The sequence below is a fragment of the Ambystoma mexicanum genome, chromosome 3p (assembly GCF_040938575.1).
Source record: "Ambystoma mexicanum isolate Mex_15411 chromosome 3p, UKY_AmexF1_1, whole genome shotgun sequence".
NCBI classification, from domain to species: Eukaryota; Metazoa; Chordata; class Amphibia; order Caudata; family Ambystomatidae; genus Ambystoma; species Ambystoma mexicanum.
In genome coordinates, this window is record NC_090925.1 from 846,636,913 (window position 1) to 846,658,269 (window position 21,357).

The window sequence follows — 21,357 nt, forward strand, 5'->3', positions numbered from 1 at the left end:
TGTGGAATCTGCTTAGATCACATGCTGTGCATAGATTAGCGAGCAGTGTTAGAAGGAGGTGGGATTTGAGAAGGGTCATGAGCAAATAAATGTCTTAGAACCGCTTGTCCCACTTGAGCATCTGTCTTGGAATGGGTGTCAATGCAGTAGTGCTGAGTGAAAGTGTGAATAGAGCTCCAAGGAGCTGCTTTGCAAATGGTGTCAAGGGGAACATTTGCAATGAAAGCCAGAGTGGCCCCAATGCCTCTTGTCGAGTGGGCTCTGGGCGTAAAAGGCAAAGTTTTGTCAGAAAGAGAGTAACACAACTTGATACAGTTGACAATCCACTTGGAGATGGCACCCTTAGAGAGGCGATCTCCCTCTTTGCCTGTGGCTACGGAGACAAACAGTTGATCTGTTTTCCTAAGCGGTCTGGTCTTGTTTACGTAGTAAAGGACCGCCCTATGCACATCTAGTGTGTGTAGTTTAACCTCAGCCGAGCTTTGTGGGTTTTGGAAGAAAGCCGGAAGCTCGATGGACTGGTTTACATGGAATTTAGAAATAAACTTAGGTGAGAACCTAGGGTGTGTCCGTAAAACCAGTTATCTTTATGAATAGTAAAGAAAGGATGCTGCACTGACAGAGCCTGAATTTCACTGACCCTTCTTATGGATGTAATGGCTACTAAGAAGGCAGTCTTATAGGTCAGGTGTTTGAGACTTGTCTTATGCATGGGCTCGAATGGGGGCCCCATGAGTTTAGATAGCACCACGTTCAGGTCCCATCCTGGTGGTGGGTTAGATATAGGGGGATGAAGTCTCTTTACTCCCTCCATGAAGGCTTTAACCAGGGGTACCTTCCACCACGACAATTTGCTACGCTGACAGTGCTGCCAGGTGTACCTTTAGTGAGTTGAAAACCAAACCCGCGTCCAGCAGGTGGAGCATGTATGTTACGATTGTGGAAGGAGTGCAATCAACTGGGTTGATTTGTTTATTCTGGCACCAGATAACGAATCTCTTCCATTTGTCGAAGTAGCAATGCCTCGTGTTCGGTTTCCTAGACTCTTTTAGGATGTCCATACATCTCTGTGGTAAATTGAGATGTCCAAACTCCATGAACCTAGCAGCATGGCTCCTGAGGTCATAGAGTTGGGTAGAGGATGCACCTTCTGACCTTGGTGCTGGGACAAAAGATTATACCAGCCTGGGAGTTTCATGGGATCGCACACCGAAAGTCTGCGTAGGTGTGGAAACCACGGTTGTTTCGCCCACATGGGAGCAACTAGGACGAGCGTCATCGGCTCTCTGTTCATCTTGTTCACCACCTTCCTGATGAAGAGTTGGTGGAAAAGCGTACGCAAACAAACATCCCTGACCAGTTCATCCACAGGGCGTTCCGCAGAGAGTCTGGTTGGGGAAACCTGGATGCGAATCCTGGGCACTGTCTTTTTTAGCTTGTGGCGAATAGGTCTATAGTGGGGAAACCCCACTGAGAGAAGAGATCTTCTACGATTTCTCTGTGTAGACACAATTCATGTTCCTCTGGAAGGGGATCTCTGCTCAAAGCGTCCGCTAGAGAATTGAGATCCCCTGGAACATGTTGAGATGAGATGACAGAAAGATGTTCCGTCTGAGTGCCCATATCCAAATTTTCTGGGCAAGTCTGGACAGATTTGGCGAACAAGTCCCTCCTTGCTTGTTCAGGTAGAACATGGCTGTCGTGCGGTCCGTCCGGATCTGCACCGACAGTTTCAGTAGGTGGGGCTCGAACGCTTGAAGTGCTCTGAAAACTGCCAGAAGCTCTAGCAGGTTGATGTGATTCTTGGCCACTGTGTGAGACCAGAGACCCTGAGCTGTGTGGTGGAGATGGTGAGATCCCCATCCTGTCAGGCATGCGTCCGTCGTGACTACCGCCTGTATCTCGGGATAGCAAAAGGGTTTCCCCTTGGATAGATTGTCTCTTGTCCACCAGTGGAGGCTTTGTACAAGTGTTGGCGAAACGACCACTAGATCGTCCCACTGACCACTTGCCTGAGACCACAGTTTTGCAACCATTCTTGCATGGGACGCATGCACAGGTGCGTGTGGGGGACCAGGTAAATACATGACGCCATCATGCCCAGCAAACGCATTGCTTTGCGTACTGTTATCTGGCGACCGGCGTGATATTGCGGAATTTGCAGTAGTATATTCCGAATTCTTTCCTCTGAAGGAAAAGCCAACCCCCCCTCGAGTATTTAGAACAGCTCCTAGAAACTGCTTGAAGGTGCTGGGCACCAGACTTGATTTTTTCTCATTTATGGAGAAGCCCAATTCGAAGAGGTCGATAGTTCTTTGAATGTTTGTCCTGCAAATTACTGGGGTCTCCCCCGTGATGAGCCAGTCGTCCAGATAAGGGTACACTGGGATTGCCTCCCTGCGTAGGTGTGCAGCTGCCACCGCCAGTACCTTGGTGGATACCCTTGGAGCCGAGGCTATCACGAAGGGCAGTACCTTGAACTGGTAGTGCTGACTGTCCACCTTGAAGCGCAGATATTTTCTGTGCGCTGGGAACATGGAAATATGAAAATAGGCATCTTTCATATCCAATGTTGCCATGTAATCCCCCTTTTTTAGGAGGGGAATTACCTCTTGGAGAGGAGTCATGCGAAATTTTTGGGGCTTGACATACTTGTTTGCAGGCCTTAAGTCCAATACTGGGCGCATTGTCAAATCTTTTTTTGGCACAAGGAAGTAAGTTGAATAAATACCCTTGTTTACCTGGTGTCCCGGGACGAATTCTATTGCGTCGTTTGCGAGAAGATTTTCGATCTCTTCGAGTAGGATCTTCTGGTGGTCTAAGGAGTGTATTCTTTGTCGTGGAGGGTGGTTTTGGGGACGCTCTAGGAGTTCTATGCAGTATCCTGTGGGCACTGTGGACAGCACCCATCTGTCTGATGTGATTCCCTTCCCAAGCTTGGGTGAAGATGGAAATGCGTCCCCCGACTGGGGATGCGTGAGAAGGGACCCTGAACGGAGCGTCACTGTTTTGGTGGAGGCGTGCCCGGGACTGCCTCTACCCCTAACACAACCTCTTTTGTTACCCCTGCCATAACTCTGGGTAGACTGGTGGTTAGTGTTCCATGTAGTACCGTGGCCTTGGGAATAGTTTGAGCCTCTTTGGGAGTTTTGTCCGCGAGGCCGACGAAAAATTGCCATTCCCTCTCTGGTTAGGGGGTTTGTTGGTTAGTTGCCCTAGGCACTTGAGTGTCTCATACTCGTCCTTGGCATTCTTCCGCACGTCCTCGACTGCCTTTCCAAACAATAGATCCGGCTCCACCGGCTTATCTATCAATGATGCTTGGGTCTCGGCCTTGAAACCAGACTGCCGTAGCCAAGCATGCGTCTTGATGACCGTGCTTTCAGCAATTAATCTGCCGGCGTTATCCGCGGCATCAAAGGTTGATTTTAAAATGCAACCTGACACGGCTCTACCCTCTGCCGAAACTCGTGCCAATTGGTTTAAGGGTTCTGGGGCGGAGTCTATGAAAGCTGCGACTTCTTCCCACTGGTGGCAGTTGTAACTAGCCAGCAGGGTGGTAGAGTTGGCAATCCTTGCCTGGTAGGCGGAAGTGGAGGCTACTTTCCTGCCCAAGCCATAAATCTTCTTGCTCTCCTTGTCGGGGGGAGCTTTGGACGATGACAAGGGTGTTCCCGCTCTCTTACGGGTGTTAGTAACAACCAGGGAGTCTGGTTTGAGATGTCCCCTTATGTACAGTGGGTCAGAATGGGCTGCCCTGAAAAGCTTTTCAATACTGGGGTTTACTGCCCTAGTGAGATTGGGGTTAACAAAGCAAGGGTCTATCCTCCTTTGTATTGACCTAAGGATAGGGATGGCCTGAGCAACAGGTCTCCTTTCTCCCACCAATTCCTCTGCAAAGTCCCTCTCTTCCTGAGCCCCTTGGGTGTCAATGTGGAAGTGCTGTGCCGCTCTGGACAGGACCTCATTCAGGAGAGGCTGGTTGTCAACAGGGGAGTCGGTAACCGCGGGCTCTTTCTCTACCGGGGAATCTACCCTGTATGTACCTGGGTGGTCGTCCTCCTCCTCCTCCTCCTCCTCCTCCTCTTGGTCCTCATCATCCCCATAATAGCCTGTCCCAGTTTGTTCTTCGAACATGCCCACGTCTGGATCCTCACCAAAGGATGGATCTTCCTGATATTGAGAATAGGGCTGTATATAGAAGGGGTCTGAAGACTGAGTTGGTGCTTCACCCCGGGACTTCTTACTTGGGGGTATTGGATCCTTAGAGCCTGAGGGAGTTGACCCTTCTGGGGTATAAGAGAGAAAGTGTTCCGGGTTTTTGGCGTTGAAATCTGCCAATGATGACATCCTTGACATTACTCTGTCTAGGTCATCACTGGACCATTCCCTTGAACTGGGAATAACTCTTTCCTGGATTGCTTTCCCTGTTTTTTCCTGACTAGACCTACTGGTTTGAACAGGGGTCTTGGGGACAACAGACTGAGATTTGTCCTGACTAGACCTACTGGCCTGAACAGGGGCCTTAGGGACAAGAGACTGAGACTTGTCCATCTGTTTAGGTGGTGTAGAATGTAGTTTAGGAGTGGAAGTAGGCTGGGACTGCTTACTTCTTTGTTTTCCCCCCTCCCTGTAGGTGGAAGAGTGTTTCCCTGATTTTTGGGCCCTATCAGAGCTTTTCGGTGCCTGGCGCCGAAATTCAGGGGTAGAGTCCCTGTCTCTGGAGAATAAGGGATTCGGTAGCAGCCTTTGCGCTGCCTGCAGACGCTGACTCCTGGAGTGCGGCCTGGGGGTAGAGGTCGGCGTTGTCCTCCGATGACCGAACCTCAGTCACTAAAGGGAGCGAGGCACTCTTAGCAAGAGTGGAGAGTTGCCTGGTGTCATGCGGCGATCTCGAACGCGAACGCCCAGAGGACACTGACTTGGTGGACCGTTCTCTTCGTGCCTCTTTCCGAGAACTCGACGTGCGCGTCGAGTCTCAGTTGGACCTTTGTTTGCTGGAAGTGGTGTGGGTAGCGCTCGTGTCGCCGGGGGTCTTCCCCATAGCTGCCCTGCCGGACAACCTTCCGAGGTCGGGGATTTGCGCTTGGCTGTCTATCGACGCCACATTGCTCTTGCCGTCCGAAAGTACGGCGTCGCTGCCATCGCTGAAGGCACCCTCCGCGGCCATGGCCTCTTGTCGCCTGGCGTGGTGGGCCCAAAGCTTTGTCGAACGGTCCTTAAGGGTCTTCGGTTTAAACCGACTGCACGCTCTGCAATTCACCTCGGGGTGGTCCCTCAGCAAGCAGGGGTTACACGTGGCGTGTCTGTCAACCCAAGGATACTTGCGGTTGCACTTTGGGCAAAATTGAAAAGGGGTACCCTCCATACGCACCCTGTGGAAGCGGGCTGGGAGTGTAGGAATATAAGTAATGTACCTATATTAATCAGAGTGTAGGATATGTGCCACCCCCCACTCTGCCTACTTGCAGGGCCGAGTCCAGAGGACTTCCGAGGCCCGGGCCGAGGCCAGAGGCCTTCCGAGGCCCAAATCCGTCGCTGTAGTCCGACGGTTGAATTTTCTCCGATCCGGGGGCGAGTGCCGATGTTCAGAGACTCGAGGTGGAGTAAATGGGGAACTATATAACAATATTTGCAAAATCTGACTAAGTCAGGGAACTCTGCTTAGTGCTTCCGACCAGCATGGCGGAAAAAAACAATCTGAGGGTCCTAGACGCGTGAGGGATCATGGGTACAGTGGACGTCACACTAGGGATAGTATTACTGGCACGCCCTGTGTCGACGCCCATTTTTGAAAAACAAACTAATACTCTGCAGCTTCCACTAGATGTTGGCCTATGGACAGCATGTGATCTAAGCAGATTCCACAAGCCTCAGAGAGATAGATATATATATATATATATATATTTTTTTTTTTTCTTTCAAAAGAAAGGAAAAATGCCCTTTGAAAAAAGGCAAATGCAGAGGGTTGCACTCCCGAGAGCAATGTACAGTCTCAGCAAGAAAGATGCATGATAGCAAATCCAGGCAGCAGGAAAATATATTTATTAGTTAAAGTGCTTTAGAAAGGGAAAGGAACATGGATAGCAGACGACGCGTTTTGCGGTATTCTAACCGCTTGTTCATACACACACATACACGCAATTCTAAAATGCAGCAACTATGAATACAATTCAATTAAAAATGGAATACGATTGGAAAAGGAACAATAATGCAGGTGAGTAACTTCATATATTTTTCATATCCAGCACACAGAGTGACTTCAGTTAAGGTCAGTAAAAGCACTTCTATGTATCACCTTTGAAAAATTCAGTTTAAGGGGAAGTAAAGGTTAAACAAAACACAACTAGCAACTTAAGTAAACATGTAACTCTCCAAGAGTGGTTTAGGCAGTCTGTTTCCCAACTAGAAAAGTGTTCATAGTTCAGGTTGTGGAGGAACAAGCATTACCCAAGCCAGTAGAATCAAGATGGACTTTTGGGAAACTTGCAAAACCACAGCACCAGTTTGGAAGACAATATTCAGAGAAAAGTTAAATAACCAGTTGGTTGTTCATGTAGAAAGCACAGGAGCCCCAGAGGAGTGGAGGTCCACTCCCAAATGTCGACAAACAGCAAACAATAACTGAAAATGGCCTACGGTAAGTGTAACCTAAGCCTCACAGAACCTGAAGAGTGAAGTTGAGAATGTATCTGGTCGCCTTTCTGATGCAGCAATGAAGACCCCGATTCCCGCTCCTTGGTCGTGGTGACGAAAGAGGGGCCCTTTGGTAGGCTTCTGCGGCAGCATTCGAGAGATCTCCAGCAAAGGATTCAGCTCACTCCAGCAGCAGTCTGTGGTGTTGGCCCCTTTTTCTTAGCACCAAGAGGGAGCGGATATCAACGGTCAGATTCTCCACTGTTTCTTCGTCCTTAAATCTGGTGTGGAGACTTTGAGAAGAATTTCAACTTCTGGAGGCCCACAAGGGTGTCTGAAGTTTCAGCGAGATATATTGATTGCAAGACGATGCACATGAAAAGTGTGCAGGTACCTCGGCTATTGGTGTTCTGCAGCCCGGGAAAGTAGTAAAACGTTAGGGGATGGCCCAATTTTTTTTATTTATTTGTTTTGGTTTATAATAAACCTTTACAAAAATTTAAGAGAAAAGCAAGAAACAATGAACAGAATCACCAAATTAACGAATTACAGAATCGGTTAGTTACAACATTTTTACGAAATATAGAAAATAAGAAAGTCTGAAACATTACATTAAATACATAATTGATTCTGTTTAAAAAGCAAACAAAACAATAATTCGTTTACCTAAAAAAAAGAAAATTCATTATGAATCAAATCAGTAGGGAGGATTAAAAAACATCATAATCGTGGTTAGGTTACAAGAGGAACTTATTCCTTAGCATCAAAGTGCTTTCCGTCAGAAAATAAGGAAAGACAACAAATTTGCATCCGGCTAGCAAAGTTCACATACATTTCTCAAAAAAGAAGTGACTCGAATGTTCAGAGTTGGTGAATTCTCATGTAACATTCTGTGCCATATAAATTCTCTATTTACCTCGTGGGTTGAGTGTACAAATTGTGCAAAATAAAGTATCCTATAAGATAAACGTCCAGGACACACCAGCAAAATATGTTGTAGTGTTTCTACCACTCCTTCCTTGTTACAAAAACGACACCATTTCCAGTCCCCCAATATACAGTTTCTAATACAGTTAATTTGATTAGTTTGAATGACATTGAATCTGAAGCGCATGAAGTCATTCCGCATTTGTTTGCTAGGATATTTCTTAAGATAGCATTCCATAGCAAGGACCCATTTCCAGATGGAACATGCATGTTTATACAATTTGGTTTCGGTAATTTTACTTTTGGTTGATTGCCAGTCAAAACCCTCGAGACTCATTTTAACTTTCTTGGGTTTGTTACGAAGTGAGACTGCAGACATACCAATTCTAACTAGACATTGCATCGTCTCATTATATAGTATATTGAAAAAAGGATTTGCAGGATCCCTTGCAGCACAAGCATATAGTGTATCCTCCCCTGATCCATCGCATTTATGCCACAGATGCATACGTTTCCAAGTAACAATTGTGGCTAGAGATGTTAAACCAAATTCATATTTGATCAATGCCAATGGCAGACATTTGGGTAGAAAGAAAAGTACAGACCTCCAAATGTAGCCTTCAATGTATGTCAAATATGCATGTAGGTCTTCTGAAAACAGGTCCAGGCCATACGTGAGACGAGGTATGACTTTTTTTAATGTGGAAATCTCTAAGCGGGGTCGCCGAAAACTTCCCAAATTTTGTTTCGATTGCCCGTAGTTGCCTGATTGCGATCTCGGCTTTTAGTTTCAACTGACTTTTGATTAGATTAGTCGTTCCTGTTCCGGAGAAATAAAAGCCCAAATATTTAAAGGCTGATTGGGCCTTGATGATTTTATTACCACAAAGCCAGGTGAAAGTGTTTTCCTTTTTATTGGGTCTGCCAAAGCGCACAATAACGGTCTTAGAAGGATTGATCTTGAGCCGTAGGTCCAGAATGAACCTTTCAAAAGGCCTTAAGCAGTCGCTGTAGGCCAATCTTTGTGGAATCAATAAGAAGAAAGTCATCCGCGTATGCCATCCACGCCAGGGAAGTATTATTCAATTTGGGACAGACCAAACCCTTGTTATCCAAAGCTTTATTGGCACCACTAACATAAAGATTGAAAATAGTGGGGGCTAACATACAGCCTTGTCGAAGGCTGTTTGGGATAATCAATTCCTTAGAAAGTAGACCATCCGAATTAAGTCTTACTCTGATCCTAGTGTCAGAATAGAGAGCCATAATAATTGTGAGCAGGTGGCTAGGAATGTCAAGATCTTTTAGTATTTGCCATAATATTGTCCTATCTACAAGATCGAAAGCAGAGCTTAGATCCATGGATGCCACAAAGATAGATGGTTTGGCAGCCTTAGTGGATCTAGACGTGAGGGATTTGAGTATCAAACCTCCATAGTCGGTACCAATATTTTTTTTTAAACCAATCTGTTTGGGGTCAAGAATATGGTTTATCTGTGATCCATTTTTCCAGATCCCGTAAGACCAACGAGGCAAAAATCTTGGATTCCGGATCGCCTATTGCTATCGGTCTGTAACTGGCGGGATCCATCCTAGAGCCCTTTTTAAATACCGGAATTACAATAGAAACCCTCCAAGATACAGGAATATATTTGCTTCTAAGAACATTTTCAAACGGCAAATGCAAAATAAGGGCCCAGTGATCGGGATCCACTTTAAGCAATTTGTTGGTGAGATTGTTAGGACCAGGAGCAGCTGAATTCTTAGATTTAACTATAAGGTTCGAGATGTCTTCTTTAGTGAATTCTAGGGTCCAAATCGGACTCTGAATTAGCTCTATCGATTCAGTGCAGTTGGTGGGAGGGTACAGATTTGCAAAATGACCCAACCAAGAGTCTTCGCTAATAGAGTGCATGTTAGCTAACTTTTGGGGTCTTTCAGATTCGTTAATTAGAGACCAAAAGTTGGAACAATTGGTCCCTCTTAGGGCTCGTAGCATGGCTTCACCATCCTGCTGCAAAAGTTGGCCTTTATGATGGATCAACCAATTTTTGTAACTTTGTTTGATTAACTTTATCTTTTGCACAACATCAGGTTGAGTAAGATCGGATTTACGTAGACTTAATTGTTTCCTATAGATAATTCTACGTTCGTGAATTTTGCTATCAGTGCGGTGCTTATGTTAGTTTTTTACTTTAGGATTTTTCAGTGATTGTTTCTCTAAGTTATTGATGGTATAATAAATGTATGCACTGAAATTGACCACAGAATAGCAATCCACCCGTTGATGCAGAGTCATGCCCTCAAAATCAGTCACCATAGTCGAGGTGAACTTTGCATTTTTCCTAAAGGTCCACTTAATTCTATTGCCTTTTGGACTGGAGGATAACTCATGTTTGTACTCACACACTCGTACTTTGGACATTTACATTAATTTCAAACATCAAGAAACAATGGTCACTACAGCTAGTTTCCCTGACCTCGAATTTACTCATACCAGTTGTCAAGTAGCTGGAAAGAAAGATATAGTCAATAATAGAGGTAAGACCCCGAGTTTTCCATGTAAAGTGGTTGTTGTACAGTATATCCACAGCCCACAATTCCGCAAAGTGAGACCACATCCTACCCCTCAGCTTGGGATTACCACCAATTCTGACTGAATCACAAGTGTTGGCTAAAATGATATCACCAGACATGCATTCACTATAACAGTCCGCATTAAGATCCCCAGCAATAACCAGTTGACCCCCTTTATTGTCGACCAGCCACTGTTCAATGATGGATCCCAACTTGGTAAGTTCATTGGCAAGTTGCAAATCAGTTAGTTTGTTTGGGTTCCAGTACACACTAACCATAAGAATGGCTAAACAATCCTGGGTTGCCCCCAGCAAAAAGGAGACAATGAGAAAGTGATGTGAACAACGCCATTCCCCAGTTTTTACTAAGTCGGTAGTTATCTTGGCTGCTATAATGAGTCCCCCTTTGGGACGGCCCTTATTCCCGCCATGAGTACAGTTAGAAATCACCATAACACCATCCCAGCATAATTCAGTTCTACACCAGGTTTCTTGAAGTAGGATAAAATCAAACTTGGCAAGGAAACACATGAGATCCTCATTCTGCAAGAGGTTAAAACTACCTCTCGTATTCCAACTCACAAAATTTAGAACACATTCAGAGCTCGAGTGGTTTTCGCAGCCGCTTTAGCGAGTCAATCGACTCACGCAGGGACAGGGCTAACCACCTCCACTCTTGCTTGTCCAATTCCGAATTGGGTTTAGAGTTCACCCTATCTAGGTTTGGCCGTAAATGGCCAATTTCATGTTTCACTTGCTTAGGTGGCAAATTAGGGTCCTTAAGTGAGGTGGAATTATGTTCGTATATATCGAAACCTCTGGATTGCAGTTGTTCCGCCTCCTTCAAGAGTAGCGATCTCACCAAAGGTGAGGGGATAGTCAAAAGAACATAGTCATACCTGTATTTGTGTATAAAATCAACCAAATAGATATCCGTGGATGATATGAGATTGAGTTCGGGTATGGCGGCAAACAAGGATAAAATGTAAGATCTATTTAAAGGGACATTACCATTGTCCTTAAAAAGCGTTTTAAGGATTAAGCCAGGGAGTTCGGGCCTAGCTGGTTGTCTTAAATCAGGGTCAGGTAGCACAACAGAAGATAGGGTGTGTTCATATTCTTCAATGGGTTCATTCGGATACCATTGCTCTTCAAAGCCCCTAGTCCTACCAGGATCACTCCCTATATTGCTAACACATGAAGATTCTATGGTCTTGATTGGAGCAATAGGAATGGGCAGTTTAGACTCTGGTTGGAGTAACATATTGTCTCCAAGTATCTTCAAAATGATATGTTGAATTTCATCCTCCTTTTTGTTGTAGGTGGACCCCACCGGCCCTTTCCCCACAGCATTGGGAGTCATTGTTGGCTCATGGGTAACATCCACAATATTGACAGGATTATGTTCACTAGACAAAATAGGTTGAGTAGGAACTGTAGGTACAGTCAAACCAGTGGTGGTCGTACCAGTGTTTTCAATGGTAACACACTTTTTTCCTGATTTTATCGTCAATCCAGGATTGGTGACATGATCAGCATATTTCAAGTCTAGCGTGACATTGCTACCAATCGGATCAGCTTGAGCATTCCGACCTCAGGCCAGATTATGGTTCGAACGCTCAAGAAGATTTTCAAGAGAAGGAGTCGCTTTAAAGATCTCATACATGGCTTCCCTTTTTTAAAAGATCACACAAAGCCAAATCCCCCTCAGAAAAAAAGCCTTGAGAACCATGGCATTCTCTACTAATATGACATCATGATTGTGTTGTATGTTTAAGTGTTTGTTTTGATTTTCGCATTTTTTCTCCGGGACAGAGATTACATCCACATCAAGCAGGGCATGTTTGAGTTCAGGGGCCCTCATAAATTTGCGAGAAGATTTTTTGAGGGCTTTGTTACAGTTGTTTTTCTTAATTTTAGCCAGTTTTTTCCCCTGCCGTTTAGATATTTTTACTTCAAAATCCTCAAATGTATCAGATAATTCTTTTTCAGTCGAGGACTTATTACCTGTGGTCCCTTCGCCATGGGGCAGGTCGACACTGCCTTCTTCCTGAGTGGGAGGTAGTATAATTATTTCATCTGCATGTAAAGAAATGGTCTTAACATTAGAAATTTTGGCACCAGAAACCTCCCTCAGCTCCTTCCCCAAAATAGGCGGAAGTACCGTAGCAAGGGACTCGCCCAGATTCTTGGGTAGGTTATCTATTTCAGATGCCAGATTGGTTATAGCAGCCATCTGTTTTCTAAGTTCAGACGATTGAAAATACCCATCATTGCCATAAAATCCATGTTAGCAGAGTGACTAGATTCAACCAACTCCCCCATGCCCACAGTAGCAAAATTCCCCGTACCAGGGGCAACAAAATCCTCTGATCCTAAGAGAAAAGAGGATGGGGGTTCATTGAAATTATCATAATCAAAATCGCTAGCTATACATGGGTCCTGTACATTAGTAACCTTATCTTTGTACAGGGCTATTTTCTTTGTAATTTGAGTATCATCAGGAGAGTCAGGTTCCAAAAAGAGGGGTTGGGATGGGTCTATTTACTCCTCTGTATTTTTACCTACAATAGAGCAGTCTTGTGCACATTGCAATAGTGCTTCCTCATCATTGTTGATAACTGGTAGAGGGAGGGCAGCAGCTCGGGCTAAACTCGCTCGTCGAGTGCTGACAGCAGCAAAGAAATTCGCTCCAACATCATTTTTCATGCCCAACATTTTGTTTTTCCTTATCTTGTAGATGTGAAAAAATCAGCGTAGTAAATAGAAATAAAGGTACATTTGCTCAAAGGGTACAAAAACAATAGCAATGTCAATACCACATAATGTTTAGTAACTCAACCCCCCGACCACCGCCAGCCAAACAGCCCAACAGCCACACTTCCGGAGCACTTCGGATGCACGCGCCGGATGCGCGTGCACCAGTGCTGATAAGGAAGAGGCTGTGGGTGGGGAGCAGGCGGGAAGCGGAGCAGGGAGGGCGGGGCCGCAAAGAAAGAATCAGAGAGTGAGTTGAACTCTCCGCCCAACAGGGAAACTAAATGTGCGGCAAGAGCCGCAAGTCAAGAGTTCACCTGGAGTGAGTGACACAAGGCTTGTTAGGAGGTAGTCCAGAGTCCGGAGTCAGCGCGTCACGCGCAAATGAACGGCAGTAGCGGCTTCACCTTGCCGACGCCGTGTCAGAAAGCGAAGGACACGCGAATTCAGCACAAATTCCACATGAAGCAGGAGACACAGTCCACCCAGCACAACAGCCACACTTCCGGAGCACTTGAAAGATTGGTTTCCCTCCCCCCCGCTCCCCCCAAGACCACCGTGGCTGCCGTCAAAGACAGCAAGCGACAAAATTGAGTCGACTCTCCCTGTCTGTCCCAACAGGCCCAATTTGATGAAGCTCTTGAGGCGGATTGTTCCCACCAGCCTAAAGGAGGAAGTCGACCTTAGCAGAGCTTCTTTGTAGATTTAAAACGGGGTCAGAATATCTGCAGGGCTTCACTGATACTGCGGTTGTTGAGGTGCTGCTGCCGTCTCTGCACATATTCTGCTTTGGTTTCCAATTCCAGTGGTCGACTCTGCCGGTGGTCCAAAAATCCTCACCTTATATGCTGGAACCCATTCATTCCCTCTGATGGAGCCGTCAATCACCTGGGGGTCAGCCTTCCCGCAGGACAGCTAGCTGCCCAGTTTAAACTGGTTTCAGCCAGGCACACCAGACAAAGGACAGCAACGTTTCGGGACCCTCCCTCACTTCCTGCCTTTCCAGACACACTGGAGCCTGGGCAGGCTTCACACAAGAAGCCTGCCAAGGACAAAATTCACAAAGGACCCACCCCCAACTGGAATGATAGGAGAGTCCAGAAGGAACTTCTAAACGAAAAATGGTGAGAAAAGAAGACGGGGCGATTTTGAGAAAATGGTCACCCATTGGGTGCTGTACTGCAGTTGAGAAATCAGCCTATTTAGCAAGATTTATCATTTTTGTGCTTCACCCCCCCCCTCCCCTGAGAGACCCTCAGAACATTTTGCTAGACTTCTGGACCTTTTTCTTTCAAACTTGAATGAATGGAGCATTTTTCCATTCATTCATTCATTCATTCATTCATTCATTCATTCATTCATTCATTCATTCATTCATTCATTCTTGTGGGCTCTCTCTTTTGGAACTCCATTCTTTGTATTCAACCTGTACTACGGAGTCTGTCTGCTCCATAGCTCTTAAATCATTGTGTTTTACTAGTGCAGCACACAGCTTCTTATGGGCAGTGTTGCCGGGGCCTCTTTTAAGATTCTTTTTCTATATCATCAAGTAACTACAGTTACTAAGGGTATAGAGATAATTAGTATCTTTCCCAAAAACTCTATAATCAGAGATTGGCACACGCCACCTTCAGTTAGTCTCCCCCCTTCTCTCTGCTCCTATCACTTTTTAGTCACAGACAATCACCTAGTTATGGCTGATGGCAGTGGATGGGTTCTACCAACTATAGTGTATTTGTTTTATTTCTATACCATAGGCTATGTCCATAGCCACGGTAGTGTACAATAGGGGTAACCAAGTACCAACATTGGGCCTCCTTTCTTTTTCGCCATTAAGTGCGTGGTTGTTCTTGGTGAGCTCTTCTACCATTCAGGGAGGGGGAGGTCTGTGCGCATCTTGCCTTTGGCAGGAACCAGTAGGTATCCCCCGCCTAGGCTACAGAGTGTCTGGGAAGCAGGAAGTGGGGGATGAGTCTCTCTCCCCCCCCCCATTGTCCTTTGTCTGCTGGAATGCTTGAATAGTTCCAGCTCCCACAGGGGGTCTGGCTGTACTGATTGAACAGCCAATCGCCCCTTTATGTAAAATTCTGAGAGAGATTGCAGAGGAGTGTGTGCTGGAACAGCATAAAAGGTGAGGCTTCTGGAGTGTAAAGCTAGTCAACCATAGGAAAGAAGTAACCGAAGATGACCAGAGATGCCTGAATACCCTTTGCAAGACCGTGAAGCGACCACTGCTGTCCTGTCCCAGTTTTCTATGCGACAGAGGAGCTCCGAAGAAGACGACTCCTTCCCTTTGGATGGTGGAAACAATCAGTCCCAAGAACTTTGAAACAAGCCATCTACCATGGTCCTAGAAGCTTAAAGAGCTGCGGAACCCCAATACCAGGAAACCTGCTGCCCATTTCGAGTGCATAGTCGTGGAAAGGCCGAATCCATTGAAATCTTTGCTGAACCTGTACGGCCACTCCAGAGATCCGATACAACTCACCCAGACCCCCTCACCAGAGTGAGGGTCTGCAGCAAGCGAACATGATTGACTGGGCGATCCGTGTCCTTGGTTGGTGCTGCTGAAAAGGCGCTAAAACCGCAGAGTGAACCAATAAGTTGCTAAAAGTTATGCTATAGGTCCTCCCTCGTGACTGCTGCTGGGAGACATTGTCCATTGTCCTGCCTTTTCGTCATCAGACCAAGGAATCCAGATCGGGTCCACAGATGCCACATAGCAGAGAAGCCAACACAAACATGTTCTTCAAACCAAAAAGGTACTGTTGGGGGAAAAAGGTATTGCTAACCTGATTCCAAGAAGTCGCTCCAGAGCGTTGGAGTGCATGTAGAGGTGTCCAGGGCAATCCCCTCTTACCTCTGATCCAAGCCGCTGCTCGTGTCCCCCTTTCTCAATTCCGTTTTAGGTCTCCTTTGTTAGTTGCTAATTTGTTGCTTCAATAACTTTAGACACTCTAAGAAATCCGCAGGATCTCTTCATAATTTACTGTTTGTCAAGACTTCAAGCCCTCTCCGATCTGCCTTGTTTTTGGACTCAAAAGACTTGCACGGCGAAGAAACAGTCTCTAGAACCTTGAACTAAGCTCATGTTGCACAAACCACTTATTGTGCTCCCTTTAAGTGACTTTTTTATATGTGTGTTGCAGAGTAAATGCATTGCCGTATAACCTGATGAAAACAGTACTCGAAGGGAGACCTCAGAAGCAGTTTGGAACAAATGAGTATTATAAGTCAAAACAAGGAGGGTTGTCCCCAAATGGGCCATTCAGAAACCTGATTCTGGGGAAAGTTATTTAACCACACAATGAATGAGGTTACAGGCAGTTGTGGGCTAAGTTAAAACAAATAAATGTGGCAGAAAATAATATACAAAATATACTGTTTTATTGTATTTTTGACAAATAAAACGTCCATAGAGTTGGGGTATTCAATAGCTGTATAAAACATGTAGAGCAAATTCAAAATTAATTTAAATAATGTAAAAAGTACTTCTATTGTGAACAACGCAATACAAACTGAAAAGAACATATGGAAAAGAATGCTCCCTGGACAACCTCAACTCCTATTCAGTCCTGAATTCCCGAAGGGTAAACATCAATAAAACTAAGATTGTGGTTTTTGAAACTCTCACAGACATTTGGTTAGAGTGGGGTGGAATATGAATGGTGTGGCAATTGAGGTTGTGTCCCAGTAGGTTTACTTGGGTGTTGTTTTTGAAGCAAGCCCCAAAGGGTTGTCTCATCTGTGCGGTCTCTAGGTCTGCACGGCTCTAATTGTGCAGGCTCTTTGGCCCTTTGCATCTCGAGGTGGATGCTACTGAGTGGGAATATTGCTCAAGTTGTCTGCCAAGGTTGTGGCAATCTTGTGTTATGCAGCTGAGGTCTGTGGCTCGCGCATTCTGAAACTAATTGCCAAGTTTGCGATCAGCCCTCTAAAACATTTGTTAAGATTGCCCTCATTTGTTCCAGCCGAGATGATCACCCTGGAATTTGAGCTCACTATGACCCCTGAACGCATTGTGCTCAACAGCTTGAAGCTGCTTTGGAAACTTGCACACGCTCCCTGATGGGGATTCTGTTTAATGCTTTTGTTTCTAAAGCCGTTTACATGAACTCAAATCTGGTTAGGATATTGAGCATGGTAGACCAATGGGTTGGGAGCAATTGGGATGGTGTACTAATGTCAAAGCTCCCCAATTTAAAACTAATGAGGGGGAAATTGGTCTCTCAAACGAGAGCAAACTGTTGTTACTTTGGCTGCTAAACCTACCGCAGCCGGCTTTCTTCCCGTACATACTTGAAACTCAAATGGCGCCCACCTACATCTGCAACTTTGTGGGGAATTCCATTGCGTGGGATTATCTCTGTATTAAATTCAATGCAATAGGCACCTTTGAAGTTGTTAGCCGATGGTCCACCGAGAGACCACGTCAGAGAGCAGGAGCTCCCCTCTCACTGTAGCGCTGCAATAGAAGCAGCACACCTCATCGAGACCATCAGGTCGGAGGTAAGCCCCTGGGCTTTTACTATATTAGCTGATCACATTGCGGTTGCTGAAACAGTATTAAGTGGTCTGACCAAACCATTTGAAACTGAGTGAGTATTTACCGAGATCGAAGCAGCTGTATTGCGAAATTGCTGCTTTAACTGAACTATGCGACAACCAGTCCAAGATGGCCGACCCTGGCATCCTCACACCTTCAACCTTTGTTCAAGTAGCCCATTAGCTACCATCCGATTCTTGTAGCCTATCGGAGGGTGCCGGCACACCCCCAAGGCACACACGAAGGCTCTTGACTGAGCTGACCAAGCGCCATGCTTCGTTGCCAGAACTCCTCATCCGTACTCCATGTCCTCGTCCTGTCCTGCATCCACAGTGAGACATAAGCTTTCTGTTGCTGTAAACTGCCCTTCATCCCTGTTACCCCCCGCCCCCCACTGCTGCTACCGTCTTGCTACGCTCCTCACCGCCCAGCCCCATTTTCGCATTGTGCTCAAAACAACCTCCGCTTCTGACCCACCACTGAGCCTCAAACTGCATGCAAACAACGTCACCATTCTGGACCTTGCACGGACTTCCAATCCGCCCTCCATTCCAAAATACTATTTAAGCCTAACCCACTTCTACATTCAGTCGCTGCTTCATACCATGCTGCTATTAGCTATTCCTGCCTTAAATAGTGCTTGGCACTAGATCCACAACGGCGCAATAGCATGTTCTGCCTTTACGCTCCGCATTATCTCATTCTCATGCTACGACTGTCTATCCACATAATCAGCAACATGCTTAATGCTGCGCACGTGTTGACTATCACTGCGCCTGCCTAACTTCATGCCAATGCCTTGCGACATATTATGGCTGACTGTTGATTAATGCCTAGGCCCTCACTAAATGTCTTGCTTAACTGATCTTGCCAAAATTGCTCATCTTTGTGCTCAATATCTGCCTAGACATGTCTATACCTAGCATTACCTCCGAGGATTGTGATGCTAACCTGCGCTGATAATTCTGTTTAGACTATTATCGCATCTGTCTAACTGCATGCAAACTTTTAGCACTGTATCCCAGCTAACTACGTTAATTAATGTCTATGCCCTCACCAAACGTCATGCTTAAATGATCTTGCCTAAATTTGTTCATCTCTGTGCACAGTATCTGTCCAGGCACATGCCAATACCTAGCATTACTCCTTAGCTGACTGTGGTGCTTACTCCTTTACTTCTACCATTCAATTTTTGCCCAGCTGATCCAAGCTCAATTCGTAAAACCTCAACTGCCCTTCCCTGGCTCTGAATGTTGAATGCTGTATCTTACCTGGCACAGAATACTGCATCTTACTCCAATTGTTGCTAACGGCTCAAAACGCTCATCAGCTCCTCAATCTCTAATACTTTTGCAATCAGCCATGCTCATGCTCCACCCCATTACCATTTACCTGCACATTGCGTTGCACTCGCCAGCTTACCTTACCTCAGGAGTTATAGGGATTGTTTACATCAGGTGCCCTCTATCAACATGAACACCCTGCCTAGTCTCCAAAACATTTCTCTAGCTACACCTAGACGGTTTTTCACTTTAAACCACATACCACCCACCACATGTCTACCACAAGGCTTCCTAGCTACCACCAAACTTTATCTCAATTTGCCAGACTGCCCATCTAACCCATATCTTAACGCAACTGACCTTTGGATTAAACAATTCACCAAAAGACCAACGCCTAACCAACCTTGCTCGCTGAAATGAAATGCTGGGCTCTAGATTCACACCTGCTCAATTCCAACCTAAATACAAAACATCCGCTACCTCAACCAATCCCCTCACTAGGGATCACAATACTCCCAACAATCCCAGTACTCTAATGAAAGGTGCGATGATTAATGCTAGATCATTACCAGCGCATGCCCTTGATAATGCCGATTCACTAACATCCCTCGACTTCCTAAGAGTCTTTGCGACATGGCTCCATGCTGCAGCAGGACCTGCTCTCTCACTTGCGCTCCCAGATAAGTATTCTATCATTGTTAATGTAAATGTTAAAGGACATTTGTACTGCACACTATCACCACTGGAGTGGTCCCCTGCAAGAGCAATGATGTGCTGTTGGCGGCCTCAGCTCGGTGGGTCCGTTGGTTGGGCTTGGGGTGTTTGCGGCTGGTAGTCGTCATGTACTGTTGTTCAAGTCTATGTGTTTTTTGTTTTGTTGTTGCAATATAGTGAAGTTTGTGCGGTTTGTTGTGCTGTAGGTTTGTGGTTGGTTTGGAGTTTGAGAGGTGTATGCAGAGGGGCAAATTGTTAGTGGAATTGGTTAGTCGGCATCTCTATCCTGAATTGAGGCACTGGGCTTGCGTACTCTCCCCAGATGGGGTGTGGGAGCTCCTCTGCGCCTCTTTCCTGATCTGGGCTTGTCCGGCATTCAAGGTCCCTTTCACATCTGGCCCCCACCGCCACCAGCCTCCCTCACAACCCCACCTGTCCCCCCCTTCCTACTCACATGGTCAATGCACCTGCCAATGTCCACAACTTAGCTAATGAGGTGATTGCCAATATCCAGACAATTCCACAACACTGTGGTACCTAGTAGCAGCTAAGGGGCGAGTGAAGATGTTGGCTGGGATTGGCTGGGGTTGTTGACTCGCCTGTGTCCCACTCTACCCGGTAGATCTGATAGAGACTACTTTATCCGATCTGATAGAGACTCCAACCGCCATTATCTTTAAAAAAAAAAAAAAAATACAACTTGCACTAGGCGGCCTTAGGCATATTTCCAACCAACCCTTTCTGCAGAAATACTGTCCGTCAAATTACCCATTTCTGCCTCTCGCACAATCATCCTACATTTGGTATACAGACCACTTGGCCCCTGCATCTGAAGAAGACATCACTCTTCTCCTAACAAACAATACCAAGCCTGGCTCACAAATTATCTTACTTGAAGACTTCAATCTGGGCTGCCAAAATGTAAAAGATACCAAAGCTGCTTCCCTCGCCTCATCTATCTCTGAACTAGGTTTCACACATCGGATCACAGAACCTACGTACAACAAAGGTAGGACGCTAGACTGGCTAGCAGACCTTAACTGTGACATCAATGTCCTATCCAAGTCACCTTGTGCCTGGAACGACCACCACTTTGTCTCATTCACAATTAAGGATAAAGGAATCCAAAACTCTTCTCTCAACTTCGCCCCTTCCATCAAAACTACGAACTCCCGGAGTATAACAGTGGAAAAGCTGCTTGCACTAATCCAACCAATCATCAATTCCACTAACACTAAACACTCAGACTCTACGGTCTTAGTGGACTTGTTCAACCATACCATTCTCAATTCCGTAAACAATTGCCCCCTTAAACTAGGCAAAGCCAAACCTATCGCGCATCTGAACTTGTGGTTCACCCCACACCTCAGATTACTGCACACAACTAAAAGAAACGCTGAAGCACTCTGGAAAAGTCACCCAACAGCCTCCAAGAAAGGGTTCCATGTCATTTCATTGCCTGCTTTTACATCGCCAGGCTTTTAAACGTCGAATGTGCTCATCGTTTATTTTTTTGGGGAGTCCCCCCCATAAATCCCCAAACCACACTTACTATTGCCCACCCGCCCAAACCCTTATTTGCCCTTTCCCACTCCCCGCCCCCTAAAAACAACGATGAGCACTCGATGGAATGTGCACGTTTAAAAGCCTGGCGATGTAAAAGCAGGCGATGAAAGGACGTCGTAAGAAAGACAGCTTCATAATCTCGTCCCTTAACTACAAAGAAGCAATCTTACAAACTAAAAAATAAACGTACAACACCTGCATCACAAAAGCAAAATCCAACACTAAAGAACTGTTTGATGTTCTCAAACAGTTGGAATCCCAGATACCTGCATTAAAGACGCCTCATGGTGCACCAACATTCAGTCAGTACTAGTGAACAAAATAACTGTTCTGCAAAATGAAATCGAGTCCA

At 45.7% G+C, this 21,357-nt stretch overlaps 1 protein-coding gene across 2 annotated transcripts in view; it reads right to left on the reverse strand.

Annotated features, from left to right (window-relative positions):
• LOC138580989 (serine/threonine-protein kinase NLK2-like) overlaps positions 1–21,357 on the reverse strand; it is a 370,858-nt gene that overhangs the window by 89,711 nt on the left and 259,790 nt on the right. The window contains exon 10 of one of the 2 annotated variants that reach the window (XM_069651968.1): positions 6,045–7,046. The exons of the other annotated variant lie outside the window; for it this stretch is intronic. Coding sequence (XP_069508069.1) covers positions 7,036–7,046 — 11 coding nt within the window. The 3' untranslated portion in view covers positions 6,045–7,035. Of the gene's footprint in view, positions 1–6,044; positions 7,047–21,357 lie in introns of those variants that run through there. 2 annotated transcript variants of the gene reach the window in all.